The following is a 14,625-nucleotide window of genomic DNA, read 5'->3' on the forward strand; positions in this document are numbered from 1 at the left end:
TTTTCTCTTTTGACCCCTTCGAAATGCGACTGGCGCGGTTGGGATTAAATCCGCGACTTCTAGCAATGACATAGCCGCAAAGCTAGCGCGGCGGGCACAGAAGTGTTGATTTGACGGTTGACCACTTCCGTAGTGTCGCCTGGACCCTGCGGTTCGCTTTAATTAATGCAGCTCTGCTTCTGCACGCCTTGCGTAATTTGTCCGCTTAACATATTTGCATGTTGCTTATATTCAGAAATAGCAGGAACGTGCTGTACCGTACCTTGAACTTAAGCTTACCCAGTTTCCACGCAACCGCTGTCGTATGGTAGTAGGGTTTCCTTGCCTTATCACATCACCTCTCCCCGCCCTCACCTTGCATGGCAACCGCCTCTTCTCCTTCCTCTTCTCTACAGTACTATTTACGTCCCCTCTGGACTCTCACGTTAGTAGAAAGAAAAGCGCTGCACTTTCTGCAGTGCATAGAATTTCATTCTCACGCACCAATGTCCTTTATTGATCAGAGATTAACCTCTACAGAAATACTGTATGATACTTAATTGCCTCTCATCGAGCATTCTATTATTACATACATAATGTTGTGTATTGCATTATTTCATAACATTGTATAATAATTTGTGTAAGGGAATTGTCTTTTGCAGGAACGCTATTCTTTGAGATAGATCTCTGATGAACAGTTGCGGCAATTTCAGCTGCATACTGTTTGCGAATACTTGGGTGTTGTTTAGGCGGCGCACTCATGCGTGACATTCTCGCTGTCCCTTAGAAGTCCGTGTTGTTCCTGCCAATGAGGAAGTTCCATGCCAGGTATCGTGTTTCCGACATCACATTGTACCTTCGGCGTCTCCAGGACGTCTTCCTCTTTTCCGTCGTTGTGCTGTTCAGGTGAAATGAAAGTTTTAAAATACATGTAATAGAAGTAGTGCAGAACTAATAATGCCTTGCCGATGGATTCGAACCTTTCTGCGCGTACGTTGGCTTACCGTGGCAAATATAGCCCCTTGTGTATGTTGCGCATCGCGAGCCAAGAAGTCGTTGCCATTTAACCGCTAGGACGTACAACAAAGCCAATTTTTGCAAAAGAGAATTAGCTAAAGGCGGATGGAATACTTTTCATATATATACGGTATACATATACAAGGTGTCCCAACTATCATGCACCCAGATTTAAAAATATGCAAATGCCACGTAGCTGTACAGAACCAATGCAGTGTTTGCCGTCGCTTGGAGATACTCAGATTATTTTTTGCATTCCGCCTAACTGCATAATTAGTCATATTTACTGAACCGCTTAAATATTGTAATTAAATTAAAAGTGTCAGTGAGAAAATTGTAAACATGAAAAATTCCCGATACAGCATTCTGTTGCTGAATACGGGCTGCATGAGTGTTTTTCCGAGTGTGAAAGAGGCCCGCGAGTACACAGAAAATTGCCGCGTTATTGGCCGCTCGAGGCACTTTGCGTGTATTCGCGGGCTTCTTTCACGCTCGGAAAAACACTTTTATGTAGCACGTATTCAGCAACAAAAAGCTTTGTCGGGAGTTTTCGATGTGGGCTCTAGAATTTTTTCACTGAAACTCTTCAGGTAATTATAGTACTTGAGATGGTGATCAATTAGTTAAGACTAAATATGTATTTCGGCGGAATGCAATATTAATCTTAATTAGTTAAGACTAAATATATATTACGACGGAATGCAAAAATAATCTCAGTCTGTCCAAGCGACGGCAAGCAATACCTTGGTTCTGTCCAGTTGTGTGGTATTTGAATATTTTTGAATATTGATGCATGATAGTTGGGACACCCAGAATTACATACCTGCGGGGACAGGCCACTTAAAGCTTACCAGCTTATTATGTTCGGCCTTACGGATAATACCTATGGATTGCCTGCTAAATAAATAAATATATTTGCAATATTTCCTTTTAATTATCCTGAGATTTGATTGCCAATTTATATATAGATCAGTTCCCAAGACCAGACAAATATTGCGATAGTAGGCGTATCTCAACGCATATGACTGTATCTGTCCTAGTCCTTAAAGGAGCGCGACTGACTGTCCAAGCTTGAGGCAAGCAGTCGGACGCGCTACTTTCTTAGTCGTGCAAGTAGCACTCATTATTTCACACCTTAACCCGAGGACAAAAGTATGGTGGCGACAAATGCCATGATCAGATCAGCTCGTGATTGTTTTTCTCGAAAGAAAAGTAATATTTAAAAATCAAATTATGGGGTTTTACGTGCCAAAACCACCTTCTGATTATGAGGCACGCCGTAGTGGAGGACTCCGGAAATTTCGACAACCTGGGGTTCTTTAACGTGCACCTAAATATAAGTACACGGGTGTTTTCGCATTTCACCGCCATCGAAATGCGGCCGCCGTGGCCGGCATTCGATCCCGCGACTTCGTGCTCAGCAGCCTAACACCATAGCCACTGAGCAACCACGGCGGGTAGAAAAGTAATATTGTACTTCCCGAAGTTTCGATGGCAGGGTTTCGAACATTCCAGCGCATTTGACGAGAGCACGAGATTGTACAAATACAAGAACTATCAGCGCGCTGCCTTTTTTGTATCTTTCTGCATCGTCGTCGCGTTGGCCGTAATCGTTTTCTGTGTTTTATCAACACGTCTAACAGACAGGATTGTGACTTGTATGTAGTTTTGGTTATCTCAATATTCTATGAGAAAAATATCGCGTTGGTCCTAATGCTTAGGTATTTACGTAGCTGTTCGTCGTCATGCGAAATTATCATAGCGCGGGCCACCGATTCTGCATGTGAACCTGTAGTGGACAGTAAACACTGTCGTTCTAACTCATTTTTTTATACGAACCTTGACATGTACGGTACTTCGTTTATTTTTCTGTTGCTGGCTATATTCTCACCTGAACTGCATACGCCGCCCAGAATTCCTCAGTCAATTTCACATGGTTTTGGGTGTATGAGCTCATGTCATGTGTAGTCGCTTTGCATCCGGTGTTTGTCGTGTTGTTATACTCAAATATTTCGCGTTTTGAGTACAAACTTACTTACTTGAAATGCTGGTCGAAGGAATTTGAAGCGATACCAGAATATCAAGAAAGCCGGGCTTGTAAGTTTCAAATTCCTTTGTGCTTTCCTAGCGCCACCTGGAAGGGTAATATCAGACTAATAGAACCCGCTTATGATATGGTTGTCACAAAATATGATTGTCACTTCGAGCATTCCGGGATCTTTGTCGGATGCACTAATTCTACCCAGGCTATCGACTGCCCAAATTTACAATTGACAGGTAAAATATCCAGAGCTACCGAGGTAAATATAAACTTGGCAATTTATTCAGACTCCAATAAAGCTAAAGTAATAATGAGTGATTTTCTACTATAAAACAACGTAGCTTTCTCGTCAACCAATAAGGATGGACTTACTTGAACGTATTCCGTGCACAGAAACGAAGAGCGAAAACAGCGGATTAGCTTCGTCTGCAATGTGTAGCTTTATAGATGCCGTTTACCGACAATATACTCGATGTATGGGGCATTATAGGGAAATTCGTGGCCTTCTGTAATACCCTGTAGCATACTTCTGACATGTATGGCACAAAATGCTATGGAACTACAAGAGAGCTGTATGAATGGATTGTTAATCCATGTAGATGGAGGACTGAGCTAATGATTATGATTCAGTTAGCGCGCTGGAGACAGCTCCGAAGCGCTAGTTAAACGAAGTCAACGTAGAAAGAAAATACATGTTTAAACAAAACTCTCGATCGAGTTACAAAGATCAGAAAGACACAGCGCACAATTTCTTGAATCGCGCTGTTCGGTTGTTTTTCAAGCTCAATACTGCTATCCTCAGTTATTATTTCTTAGGCTCTTAGGCTATTTCTTAGGGCTTTACGTTGTACTGTGTCTTTCTTCGAAGTTATCATGGCGCACAGTTTGTATTGTCTTTGTTTCTCCTATTCATAATAAATTGGTGTATTTTGTTTGCAGCAGTTTCCTGACAGACACCACATACTCTCTGCCGCATTATTTCAGCTACTCAACAAAAGCAGTGTTGTAAATAAATGGAATTGAGATTCAAATTGTGGTCCTCGCTTTGACTATGCAATCGCTAGTCGTAACAGATGCACAAGAAATAGCTCTAGGGACTTTTTATTAAAATTGCGATAAAGACTTGCCCTTAAGGCATAACTCTTGGTGCGTATAAGTGTATTATATGTGTGCTGTGAGGCCTGTGTTGTGTATGAATTGAAGCAGTGTTTTGTGGAATCTGTTGTCATGTATCCAGCGGTCATAGCTGGTTGTCACACTGTAGCGGAGGCCGGCTTGCAGTAGAAGATGCGAGCGTTCCGATTGTAAACCCGTACATGTCCATATTAGGTGGTATGCATCTGCTTCCACCACAGGAACGGGGCAGTATGGACACGTAGCACCGAGTGGTAAATGCGACCAGTTCCACCTTGAGATAACAGCAGGTGTAAGGGCCACCCCGGCCCGAAGCCTCCTAAGCACAACTTCCTCCGCCCTAGTAAGGTGAAGGGGAGGGAGCAGACACACGGTGGGATAAGAGCGCGTGTGTCCTGCCGGAGAAAATTTTTACGGGCTCGGAGCGAGTTACGGGGTTGAGGTGGGAGGGGAATAGGTGGAGGATCAGGATTAGGAGGGCAGTGTGCCTGCTGGTCAGCAGCAATGTTGCGAGGGTTCGCTGAATGGCCTTGAATCCAGTGTACCTTGACGCAAGTAACTGTTTTACTATTCATAGTGTGTATTGTCTCGCAGATTTCCATCGCCTTATCAACCTTCTTGAGTTCCCGAATAGCCGCTAAAGAATCAGTGAATTTATCTAGTTGCTTGATGGTAGGCAGCTCAGATGTCGCATCTTGCACAGCGTATAGGATGGCTTCAAGTTCCATTACTAGAGCGCTGGCTTCTGTAGATAAATAGCGCTGGTGGCCGCTGATGAAATTATGCGTAGTACTCAGGAATGATGTCCTTCCGCCGTCTGGGAGAATGGCAGCATCCGTATAGACTTTGCAGATGTTAGCGCATGATGCATCGACGATATTATGTTCGTCAATAATACTTGTTGTATCGCTGCGTCTTAACTTCGTTGGATTATTAGTTGTGATGCTGGTGAATTCCCAGGGAGGCATTGGATAGGGCTGATCGTCAATCCGAGAGCCGCGTTGAAAACGAGCATGCAATGCAGCGACAGCCGGAACAAGTTGCTTTTTTATTTCACGTGCTTTTTCACGTTGCAAAATTATCTCTGCAATTGTGTTACATGTTCCTGTAAGGTTGGTATCGGAGTGATGCGGGGCAGTGCTGTGATTGTGCGCATAGCATCGCGATTAATCGTCTCCAACTGTGCCAGCTGTGCCAAAGTCAGCCGTTGAAATTGCGCTTGGTATAAAATTCGTGGCTGCAAGACTGCACGCACCAACCGTCGAGCTACGTCAGTACGAGCTCCAGCTGCTTTTGCTGCAATGCGACGAATAAGGTGAAGTGTTTTTGTCGAACTCTGTCTGGTTTTACGGAGCCAGTGTGCACCACTGCCGGAGTGGTGAATATCGAGACCCAGTATGCGGACTGAAGCCTCAGGGATTGTCACTGCGCCGAGTCTAAATGTAAAGGGGTGCTGCGTGATTCTTGTGCGTCCTTTCTTGTTGGCCACCGCAACATAGCTTGATTTTTGGGCGGAAATGTCCAACCCTCCTCTCTGAGCTAGTTGTTCAGAACATCAAGGGCTTCTTGAAGCTGTTGAGTTTGTCTAGATATATCTTCATGCACGGACCACAAAGTGACGTCATCCGCATAGATAAAGAACCTCACGTCTGGAATCCGATGTAGTTACCAGGCTAGAGGTATTAGAGCAACGTTGAAGAGAAGAGGAGCCAGAACCGAACCTTGTGGGACTCCTCTGTTCGATGTGAAGTATCTTCCTTGCCTTCTATCTACTCTAATCGCAAATGTGCGATTCTGAAGGAATGAGTACATGAATCTTATCACCCGCGGTGGAAGTCCCAGGTCGATGAGGTTGGCTATAATGATTTCATGGTCTATATTGTCATAAGCTTTCGTTATGTCTGTTGCTACTACCGTGCGCACAGCGTGAATGTGTGGTGAAAGCATATTTAGTGCCAGCAAACAAGGACGGAAGGGAGACGACAACACAATGCGCTAACTTCAACAACGTGATTTTCATATGCTTTCAATTTACCAACACGCCCAACAAATGGCAATGTGTGGTGAAACCTGTAAAACATCGTCTGATACGATAGAAAGTCCGTCTTCAGTACCCAAGTAAGAACGGAATCCAATTTGAGCAGGTTGATATTTATCGTGGCGTTCAAGCCACCAGGAAACTCGTGTGGCCAGCATCTTTTCAGCGAGCTTGCAGACAGTTGAGGTTAGTGAAATTGGGCGTAACTACTGCAGGCTATTTGGAGACTTTCCTGGTTTCGGAATCGCGACAACAATTGAATGCTTTCAATCAGGTGGAACGTTACCAGTCTCCCATACTTTGTTAATAGCCTGAAGAAGTGCGTCGAGAGCTGCTCCTTCCATGTTCTTGAAAACCTCATAAGGAATACCATCGGGACCAGGTGTTGTTCGTTGCTTCGAAGTTTCAATCGCTGCTATTAGTTCGGCCATGCTGAAAGGGCTGGATATTTCGGATTTGGTAGTTGTGTCAGAATCATCAATACCTGGGCAGTTTATAGGTGACGCTTGATGGTATTTCGGAAAAAACGCTCTAGCAGCGTGTTCTGCAAATTGATGTGGCGAACTCTGCATCGCTAACCTAACGCTTGCTGCAGGGTCAGGTTGCTTATGACCGCGTTCCATTGATCGGAACGTACGCCAAAGCGCTCTGTTTCCAATGCCCGATCCAAGATTCTCGCACCACTCATACCATCGTCGTCGAGAAAGTTGCTTTTCGTGCCGACGCGCCTTCGCCACTATATGGTTAGCACGCGCACGGCTACCTGGTGCATCGGGATTCCTCGACGCATACACTTCTGCCTGACGTCGCTTTGCCCAAAGTTGCAAAAGGGCGAGGTCCGGTTGAGGTTGTTCCTCGTCAACTGTGGTTACAGTGGTGTTCCTCCGTAGCAGTTCTTGCAAAGCGGGAAGAATTTCTGAGGGCTCTGAGGGTACTTTATCAATCGATGATTCGCGAAACTTATCCCAATGCGTGACTGTTACTCGTCGTCGAATTTTCTTTATGCACGTTCTGTGTAAACCAATCATTATTGGCATATGATCACTGCCCCATGTATCTGATTCCACCCGCCACTGCGGCATTCCAGGACCCAACCACCACGTGAGGTCTGGAGCGTTTGTTCTAGATACTGCGGGTACAGCACAGGTAGCCACAGCGTGGTGGTTCAACAGTGTAAAAGTGGCATCGCTCATGATGTTTTTAACTTGGTATCCTCTTCTGGAGTTGTACTTGTACCCCATTCTGTATGTGGGGCATTGAAGTCTCCACCCACGAGAATAGGAATTCCCGGGTACGTACACCGGAGATATAACACCGAAAAAGTATGTAACAGCTGTGTCTTACCAGTACTCACCTACGGGGCAGAAACCTGGAGGCTTACGAAAAGGGTTCTACTCAAATTGAGGTCGACGCAACGAGCTATGGAAAGGAGAATGATAGGCCTAACGTTAAGGGATAAGAAAAGAGCAGATTGGGTGAGGGAACCAACGCGAGTTAATGACATCTTAGTTGAAATCTAGAAAAAGAAATGGGCATGGGCAGGACATGTAATGAGGAGGGAAGATAACCGATGGTCATTAAGGGTTACGGACTGGATCCCAAGGGAAGGGAAGCGTAGCAGGGGGCGGCAGAAAGTTAGGTGGGCGGATGAGATTAAGAAGTTTGCAGGCACGGCATGGCCAAAATTAGTACACGACCGGGGTTGTTGGAGAAGTATGGGAGAGGCCTTTGCCCTGCAGTGGGCGTAACCAGGCTGATGATGATGATGATGACACCGGAGATGGGCTATCCACCCCAAGTTCAAACGTGTACGCTGTGGTCTGGCGTAGAATGAGACTAGAATGACAGGAGTCTTCACTGGTCGTGTCAGGACCCCGACAACTTCTTGATTACCACTACACCATGGCTCCAGATCAATCACTGTGTGAGCAATATGCGATGATATTGTGACGGAAAGGAAGAAGCGCGCGTCTATTTACAGATGGCTTTTAATGGCTGGGCCAACAAGCGTAGAGCAGTGATAAAAAAACTACCCTCTTCCTCGTCGTCTCTCAGACCACCATCATAGTCCTCTTCTTCACACATTACCGACTGTGACATCACCCCCGTCGGAAAAAGCACCTTATTGGTGCGGCTCATCTGTCCGAGAAAGGTAAGGTTTGAGACGGCTGGCGTGGATGATGTCAGAGAGAGGTGAAGGCACCGTGGCATCCAGCGGAGACACTTCATATGTGACAGGGGTCACCTGGTGAAGGATGCGGTAGGGGCCATAGTATCGCGAGAGAAATTTCTCCGAAAGACCAACACGCCGAGTTGGATACCGGACTAGCACAAGATCACCTGGTTCGTAATGCACGCGGTGATGGCGCTAGTCGTAACGGCACTTCTGGCGTGTCTGTGAAGCAGAAAGGTGAATGCGGGCGATCTGGCGTGCTTGGGTCGCTGTGGTTATGACATCTCTAGTGTATTCTGTCGGCGAGTCGAGCGTGGTCGAGAGGAGTGTCTCGAAAGGCAAAGTTGGCTCACAGCCGTAGAGGAGATAGAAGGGGGAACAGCCTGCTGTGTCGTGGCGCGAGGAATTGTAGGCGAACGTGACAAATGGTAGAGCAATGTCCCAGTCGCGATGATCGGAGGAAACATACATTGCTAGCATGTCAGTTAATGTGCGGTTCAGGCGTTCGGTAAGACCGTTAGTTTGAGGATGGTAAGCGGTAGTAAGTTTGTGTTTAGTAGCACATGATCGAAGTAGGTCGTCTATGACTTTGGAAAGAAAGTATCTGCCGCGATCGGTGAGAAGTTGACGAGGTGCACTGTGGTGCAGGATAACGTCGTGAAGCAAGAAATCAGCGACGTCTGTAGCGCAGCTGGTCGGTAGGGCTCTAGTAATGGCATAGCGAGTTGTATAGTCCGTAGCGATGGCAATCCACCTATTTCCTTCATTCGATATAGGGAATGGTCCGAGAAGATCAACGCCAACGCGAAAGAAAGGGTCGGCCGGTATATCCAAAGGCTGCAGCAGTCCGGTAGGAGGCACAGCTGGTCTTTTCCGGCGTTGACACGACTCACACGCGGCAACATAGCGCCGAACGGAGCGGTTGAGACGGGGCCAGAAAAACCGTCGCCGAATTCGGTCATAGGTCTGCGTAACGCCAAGGTGTCCAGCGGTGGGAACGTCGTGCAGTTGCTGCAGTACAGTCTGTCGCAGATGAGACGGAATGGCGGTTAGGAGCTCGGGCCCGTCGGGGTGCATGTTGCGGCGATACATGATGCCATTTTGTAGTACGAACATGTGAAGGGATGGGTCAGACGGATCAGAGAGGAGGCGTTCGATAATGGGACGTTACAACTCATCGCGTCGTTGTTCAGCGCCAATGTCTTGCAAGGCAGAGAGCGAAAGAATGCAGATCGGTGCGACATCCACTAAGCCGTCTGCTACATCGACGGGATGACGAGACAGGCAGTCGGCGTCCTGATGTAGACGACCCGACTTGTAGACCACAGTGTATGTGTATTCCTGCAGCCGTAGGGCCCAGCGACCGAGGCGTCCGGTGGGATCCTTAAGGGAGGAAAGCCACCAAAGGGCGTGGTGGTCGGTTGTAACTGTAAATGGCCGACCATATATATAGGGTCTGAACCTGCCCACCGCCCAAATGAGGGCGAGACACTCGCGCTCAGTAATCGAGTAATTGCGCTCTGCGGGAGAGAGGAGGCGGCCGGCATAGGCGATGACGCGGTCGTGCCATAGCCACTAGCCATAGCCACTAGCGTCAGTGCGGATTTCTGTCGGAGCGGAGGCGTCAAAATGGGCGAGAACAGGTGGTGTGGTGAGCAGCGTGATCAGCTGCGAGAAAGCAGACGCCTGTTCAGAGCCCCAACAGAAAGGAACGTCTTTCTTCAGGAGGTCAGTCAGGGGAAGGGCAACATGGGCGAAATTTTCCACAAACCTGCGGAAGTACGAGCAAAGGCCAATAAAGCTGCGAACATTTTTGGCACAAGTTGGTACGGGGAAATTCTGCACAGCATGAACTTTAGCGGGGTCGGGGCGAATGCCTGACGAATCGACGAGGTGTCCGAGCATGGTTATTTGGCGGTGACCGAAGTGGCACTTGGACGAGTTGAGCTGCAAGCCAGCGGTACGAAAAACAGAAAGAACAGATGAAAGTCTTTCAAGATGAGTCGCAAAAGTTGAAGAGAATACGATGACGTCATCCAAGTAGCACAAACAGATGGACCATTTCAAACCACGCAAGAGCATGTCCATCATCCGTTCAAAGGTCGCCGGGGCATTGCACAAGCCAAAAGGCATTACCCGGAACTGATATAGGCCGTCTGGTGTGACGAATGCGGTCTTTTTACGGGCCATTTTATCCACGGCAATTTGCCAATATCCAGAGCGAAGGTCTATAGATGAAAAATAAGTGGCACCGTGGAGACAATCCAGAGCATCGTCAATGCGGGGAAGTGGATATACATCTTTCTTGGTGATCGTGTTTAGATGACGATAGTCAACGCAGAATCGCCAGCTGTTATCCTTATTTTTGATGAGAACAGGGGACGCCCACGGGCTGGAAGAGTGTTCAATAATCCCTTTGGCAAGCATCTTGTCAACCTCGCTCTGGATAACGTGTCGCTCAGAAGGCGACACCCGGTATGGGCGTCGGCGAACAGGTGCTGCATCGCCGGTATTTATACGATGCTTCACGACCGTGGTTTGACACAAAGGGCGATTGTTCACGTCGAAAATGTCGGAGTAGGACTCGAGGAGGCAACGGAGCTCTGCGGCTTGTTGGGTCGAGAGGTCCGGTGCAATCATCTTTGTAATGTCGTCGGTCCGGGCTGATGTAGACGGCGGAGAATGAGCATTGGTCGAAGACGGCGCAACAGATAGAGCGGAAATGTGGCACTCGTGCGTCGGTGATAACGTGGCAAGAGACATACCTCGAGGAACTACTTGCGGGCACTGTCCGAAATTTAGGATGGGAAGACATGTCTGATTGTCCGCAACAGAAACGATGGTGTGTGGGAAGGAGACATTGTGAGGAAGCAGGACTGAAGTCGCGGGATTAAGGACGTAGTCTCCGTCAGGTACAGGTGGGCAGGCTAAGACAGGGATGCAGGTTTCTGCAAGAGATGGCAGGCGTATAAAATCCGCGGAACAAAGCTGAGTTGGAGCTTGAGCAGGAAGGTCAAGGGGAACAGGTAGGGGTAGGTCAAGTTGTACAACGCCAGCGGAACAGTCAATCAGAGCAGAATGGGCGGCCAGAAAGTCGAGTCCGAGGATCACATTGTGAGGGCAACGTTCGAGCACACTAAACAAAACGGACGTGTGGCGACCGGCGACACTGACACGAGCAGTACACATTCCAAGCACAACCGGAGTTCCACCGTCGGCGACCTGGACCAGTCAAATCGGAGCAGGAGTCAGTACTTTCTTCAAGCGCGTTCGAAGCTCCGCACTCATAATGGAAATTTGGGCTCCAGTGTCGATGAGTGCTGTAACGGGCAAACCATCCACGTCCACGTCCAGAAGGTTCCGATTAGTAGGCAGGGTCAGCAGAGGAATTTCAGGCCGGTGTTCTAGAGCAGCGTCACCTCCAGGAGCTGCCCCAGTTAGTTTCCCGTCGGAGAGCGGCGACGGTAAGCTGGGGCTGGAGAGCCACGCAGCTGGGGCGAACGGGAGCGGCGACTTTGGGGTGATGGTGATCGGCTGGTCGCGGTGGCTCGAGCGTTGTCAGGTGCGTCTTCAACCTCGGTGGAGAGGGATGGCGGGCGGGAATTCAGTGGGGAGCGACGGTAGGCGGGAAAGCTTGGTCGAGAGTGGACTGGCCAGGAGCTTCGACAGTGGCGAGAGATGTGGCCCACACGTCCACAGTAAAAGCAGATGGGTCTATCATCATGGGCGCGCCATTCGGCCGGGTTGCGATAGCCCGGATATGGACCGTATTGGCTCCGGCGAACAGGGGCAGAGGCAGCAGACGAAGCAAAGTCAGGACGGCTGGCGGAGCAGATGGACGGAAGGCGTACATTGGCAAGTTCTTGGCGAATGACCGACTGAATGAGTGACACAAGCGGCCTGGAATCGTCAAAGCACTGCGTCACGGGCGTGGCAGGAGATGCTGCTTCGATTTCTCGCCGAACGATACGTACGACGTTCTCGGAGGAGGTGGGCTCACGCGGTGGACAAATGTCTTCGCACGTCGATGAAGCTGCGGCATTGGGTAGCCGCGTAAACTGTTGAACTATGCGGTGACTCTTTGCGTCTTCAAAGCGGCGACATTCGTTAATGATCTCATTGACCGTTGTTACGTTCTTATAAACAAGCAGGTTAAACGCGTCGTCCGCGATGCCTTTTAAGACGTGGCTGACCTTGTCTGCCTCTGTCATATTGTTATCTACTTTGCGGCAAAGAGCGAGGACGTCCTGGATATACGCCACGTAAGATTCAGTGGACGTCTGTACACGGGTCCCAAGGTCCTTCTTCGCAGCACGTTGGCGGCCGACGGGCTTGCCGAACAAATCTCTAAGCTTCTGCTTGCACTGGTCCCAACTCGTAATCTCTTCTTCGTGTGTTTCGAACCAGACCCGTGCCGTTTTTTTGAGGTAGAATATTATATTGGGGGGGGCAGCATAAGCGTGTTGTTCCACCTGTTGTGTGCGCTGACCCGTTCGTAATTCTGCAACCAGTCATCGACGTCAACGTTGTCGATTCCGGAAAACATGCCAGGGTCGCGATGCTGGGCCAGGATGACCGTCGGTGGCGACGACGGGGCCGTGGTTGAACTCTCTCCTTCGGATGACATGGTGGCCAGGTTACGTCCGCTGCGGAGCTCCGTCTTGCGCAAGTGATTACCCCGCACGTCCACCAATGATGTTACGGAAAGGAAGAAGCGTGCGTCTGTTTACAGATGGCTTTTAATGGCTGGGCCAACAAGCGTAGAGCAGCGATAAAAAAACTACCCATTTCCTCGTCGTCTCTAAGACCACCATCATAGTCCTCTTCTTCACACATTACCGACTGTGACAATATATAAACTGCAGCCTTTCCCGGAGCTGAAGCCATTGTAGTAGCACGTCTGTCTCTAATAGATGGGTTATGATACCCATTAAAATTGGACAGGGAGCATAGCTTATTATGCTCTTGAATAAGTAGTGCCCATACATGTAGCTTATTGTATTGAAGCTTGGTTTTAATTTCTCCTAACTTGGAGCTTAGGCCCGGGCAATTCCACTGTAAAATTCCATCCTGTGACAGCTGCTGCAGAGAATTAGCCATGATGCAGGCAATTCTGAATCAGCAACGTTACTTGAGCAAGTTGATATAAAACTGCTGTCCAAACAGCTTGGTTGACCTGTTGTGCCGGACGGGATCCAGGCCTGACGGTGGCATTCGCAGTGGTTGATGCGTCACGTGCTGGTCCTGTTTCCTGACGACGCAGAATTACCAATCCTTTATGTTTTCGTAGTCGCTCAATCTCTCTGGCCAGTGCGTCTATCCGAGCGTCAATGTCATCATGGTCATCATCCGACTGATACACAGGTTCCGGTAATTTCTGTTTCTTTGTCTGCGACTGCTTGCCATGTTTAAGAACAGAAGAATACAGTTGTGTTTCTGGGATTTTGCGTCTTCTGCCAAGAGCATCTCTGGCTATTCTGCAAGAACCTCATAACGATTGTGTGTTGTTACTATAGTCGTTTTTGGTATAGCCTTTCGTATCCCTACTGTGGCCTTCTGTTTAGTTGGACAATTAATGCTTGTCATATCGTGCTCATCGGATTTACATAAGCCACATCGATATCGTGGTTTGCCTTCTGGTGTGAGCTTTTCTGGATCAATAGTACGCTGTGGGCAAAATGCCTGCATGTGTCCACGTTGAAAGCAGCGGTAGCAGAATATTGCCCGAGGGAGGTAGGGTTTAGGTCGCCATATGCAACCATAGTAATAAAACCGTTCTGGAACACATTGAGGGCCCTGTACCGTCACTAAGCATGTACGGCTTTTGCCCATGAATCTAGCTGCGAGCACCCTTTGTGTCGTGGAGGTCAATTCACGACATATTATCTCAGGGGTGTCTTCCGGGTCAATGCCATAGACAACACACCTCTGTATATTAGGACCCGATGCAAAGTAGCACTGCGCAGGTAGGTGTTGATCTTCTGACAGCGGGATAGATGTTAAAGTGCACGTTTTCTGCACATCACTGAGAGATGCCAAGTGCACAGTGATCCAGTTGGTAGATTTATATGCTGCGAACCCTTTGTATCCAGTGGTTTGAAGATATTGGTCGATGACCCTTTGGACATATTTTGTGGCTACTGAAGTTATGCCGTAGCATGAAAGGGGGCGTATATGAACTCGATAGGATTGAGAAGAGGTGGGCGTTGAGTAAGACTGAGAGGGAGCGGGCGTAGTGGAGGC

At 48.3% G+C, this 14,625-nt stretch overlaps 1 protein-coding gene across 1 annotated transcript in view; it reads right to left on the reverse strand.

Moving 5' to 3' along the window:
- Window positions 1-484: 484 nt before the first annotated feature.
- The window catches only part of LOC142591489 (sodium-coupled monocarboxylate transporter 1-like), a 117,951-nt gene continuing 103,810 nt past the window's right edge, over window positions 485-14,625 (reverse strand). The window contains exons 15-16 of the mRNA XM_075703817.1: window positions 3,036-3,130; window positions 485-877 (exon numbers count right to left, since the gene is read on the reverse strand). Coding sequence (XP_075559932.1) covers window positions 725-877; window positions 3,036-3,130 — 248 coding nt within the window. The 3' untranslated portion in view covers window positions 485-724. The remainder of the gene's footprint in view (window positions 878-3,035; window positions 3,131-14,625) is intronic.

This window comes from Dermacentor variabilis, chromosome 8 (genome assembly GCF_050947875.1).
Source record: "Dermacentor variabilis isolate Ectoservices chromosome 8, ASM5094787v1, whole genome shotgun sequence".
Taxonomy (NCBI): domain Eukaryota; kingdom Metazoa; phylum Arthropoda; class Arachnida; order Ixodida; family Ixodidae; genus Dermacentor; species Dermacentor variabilis.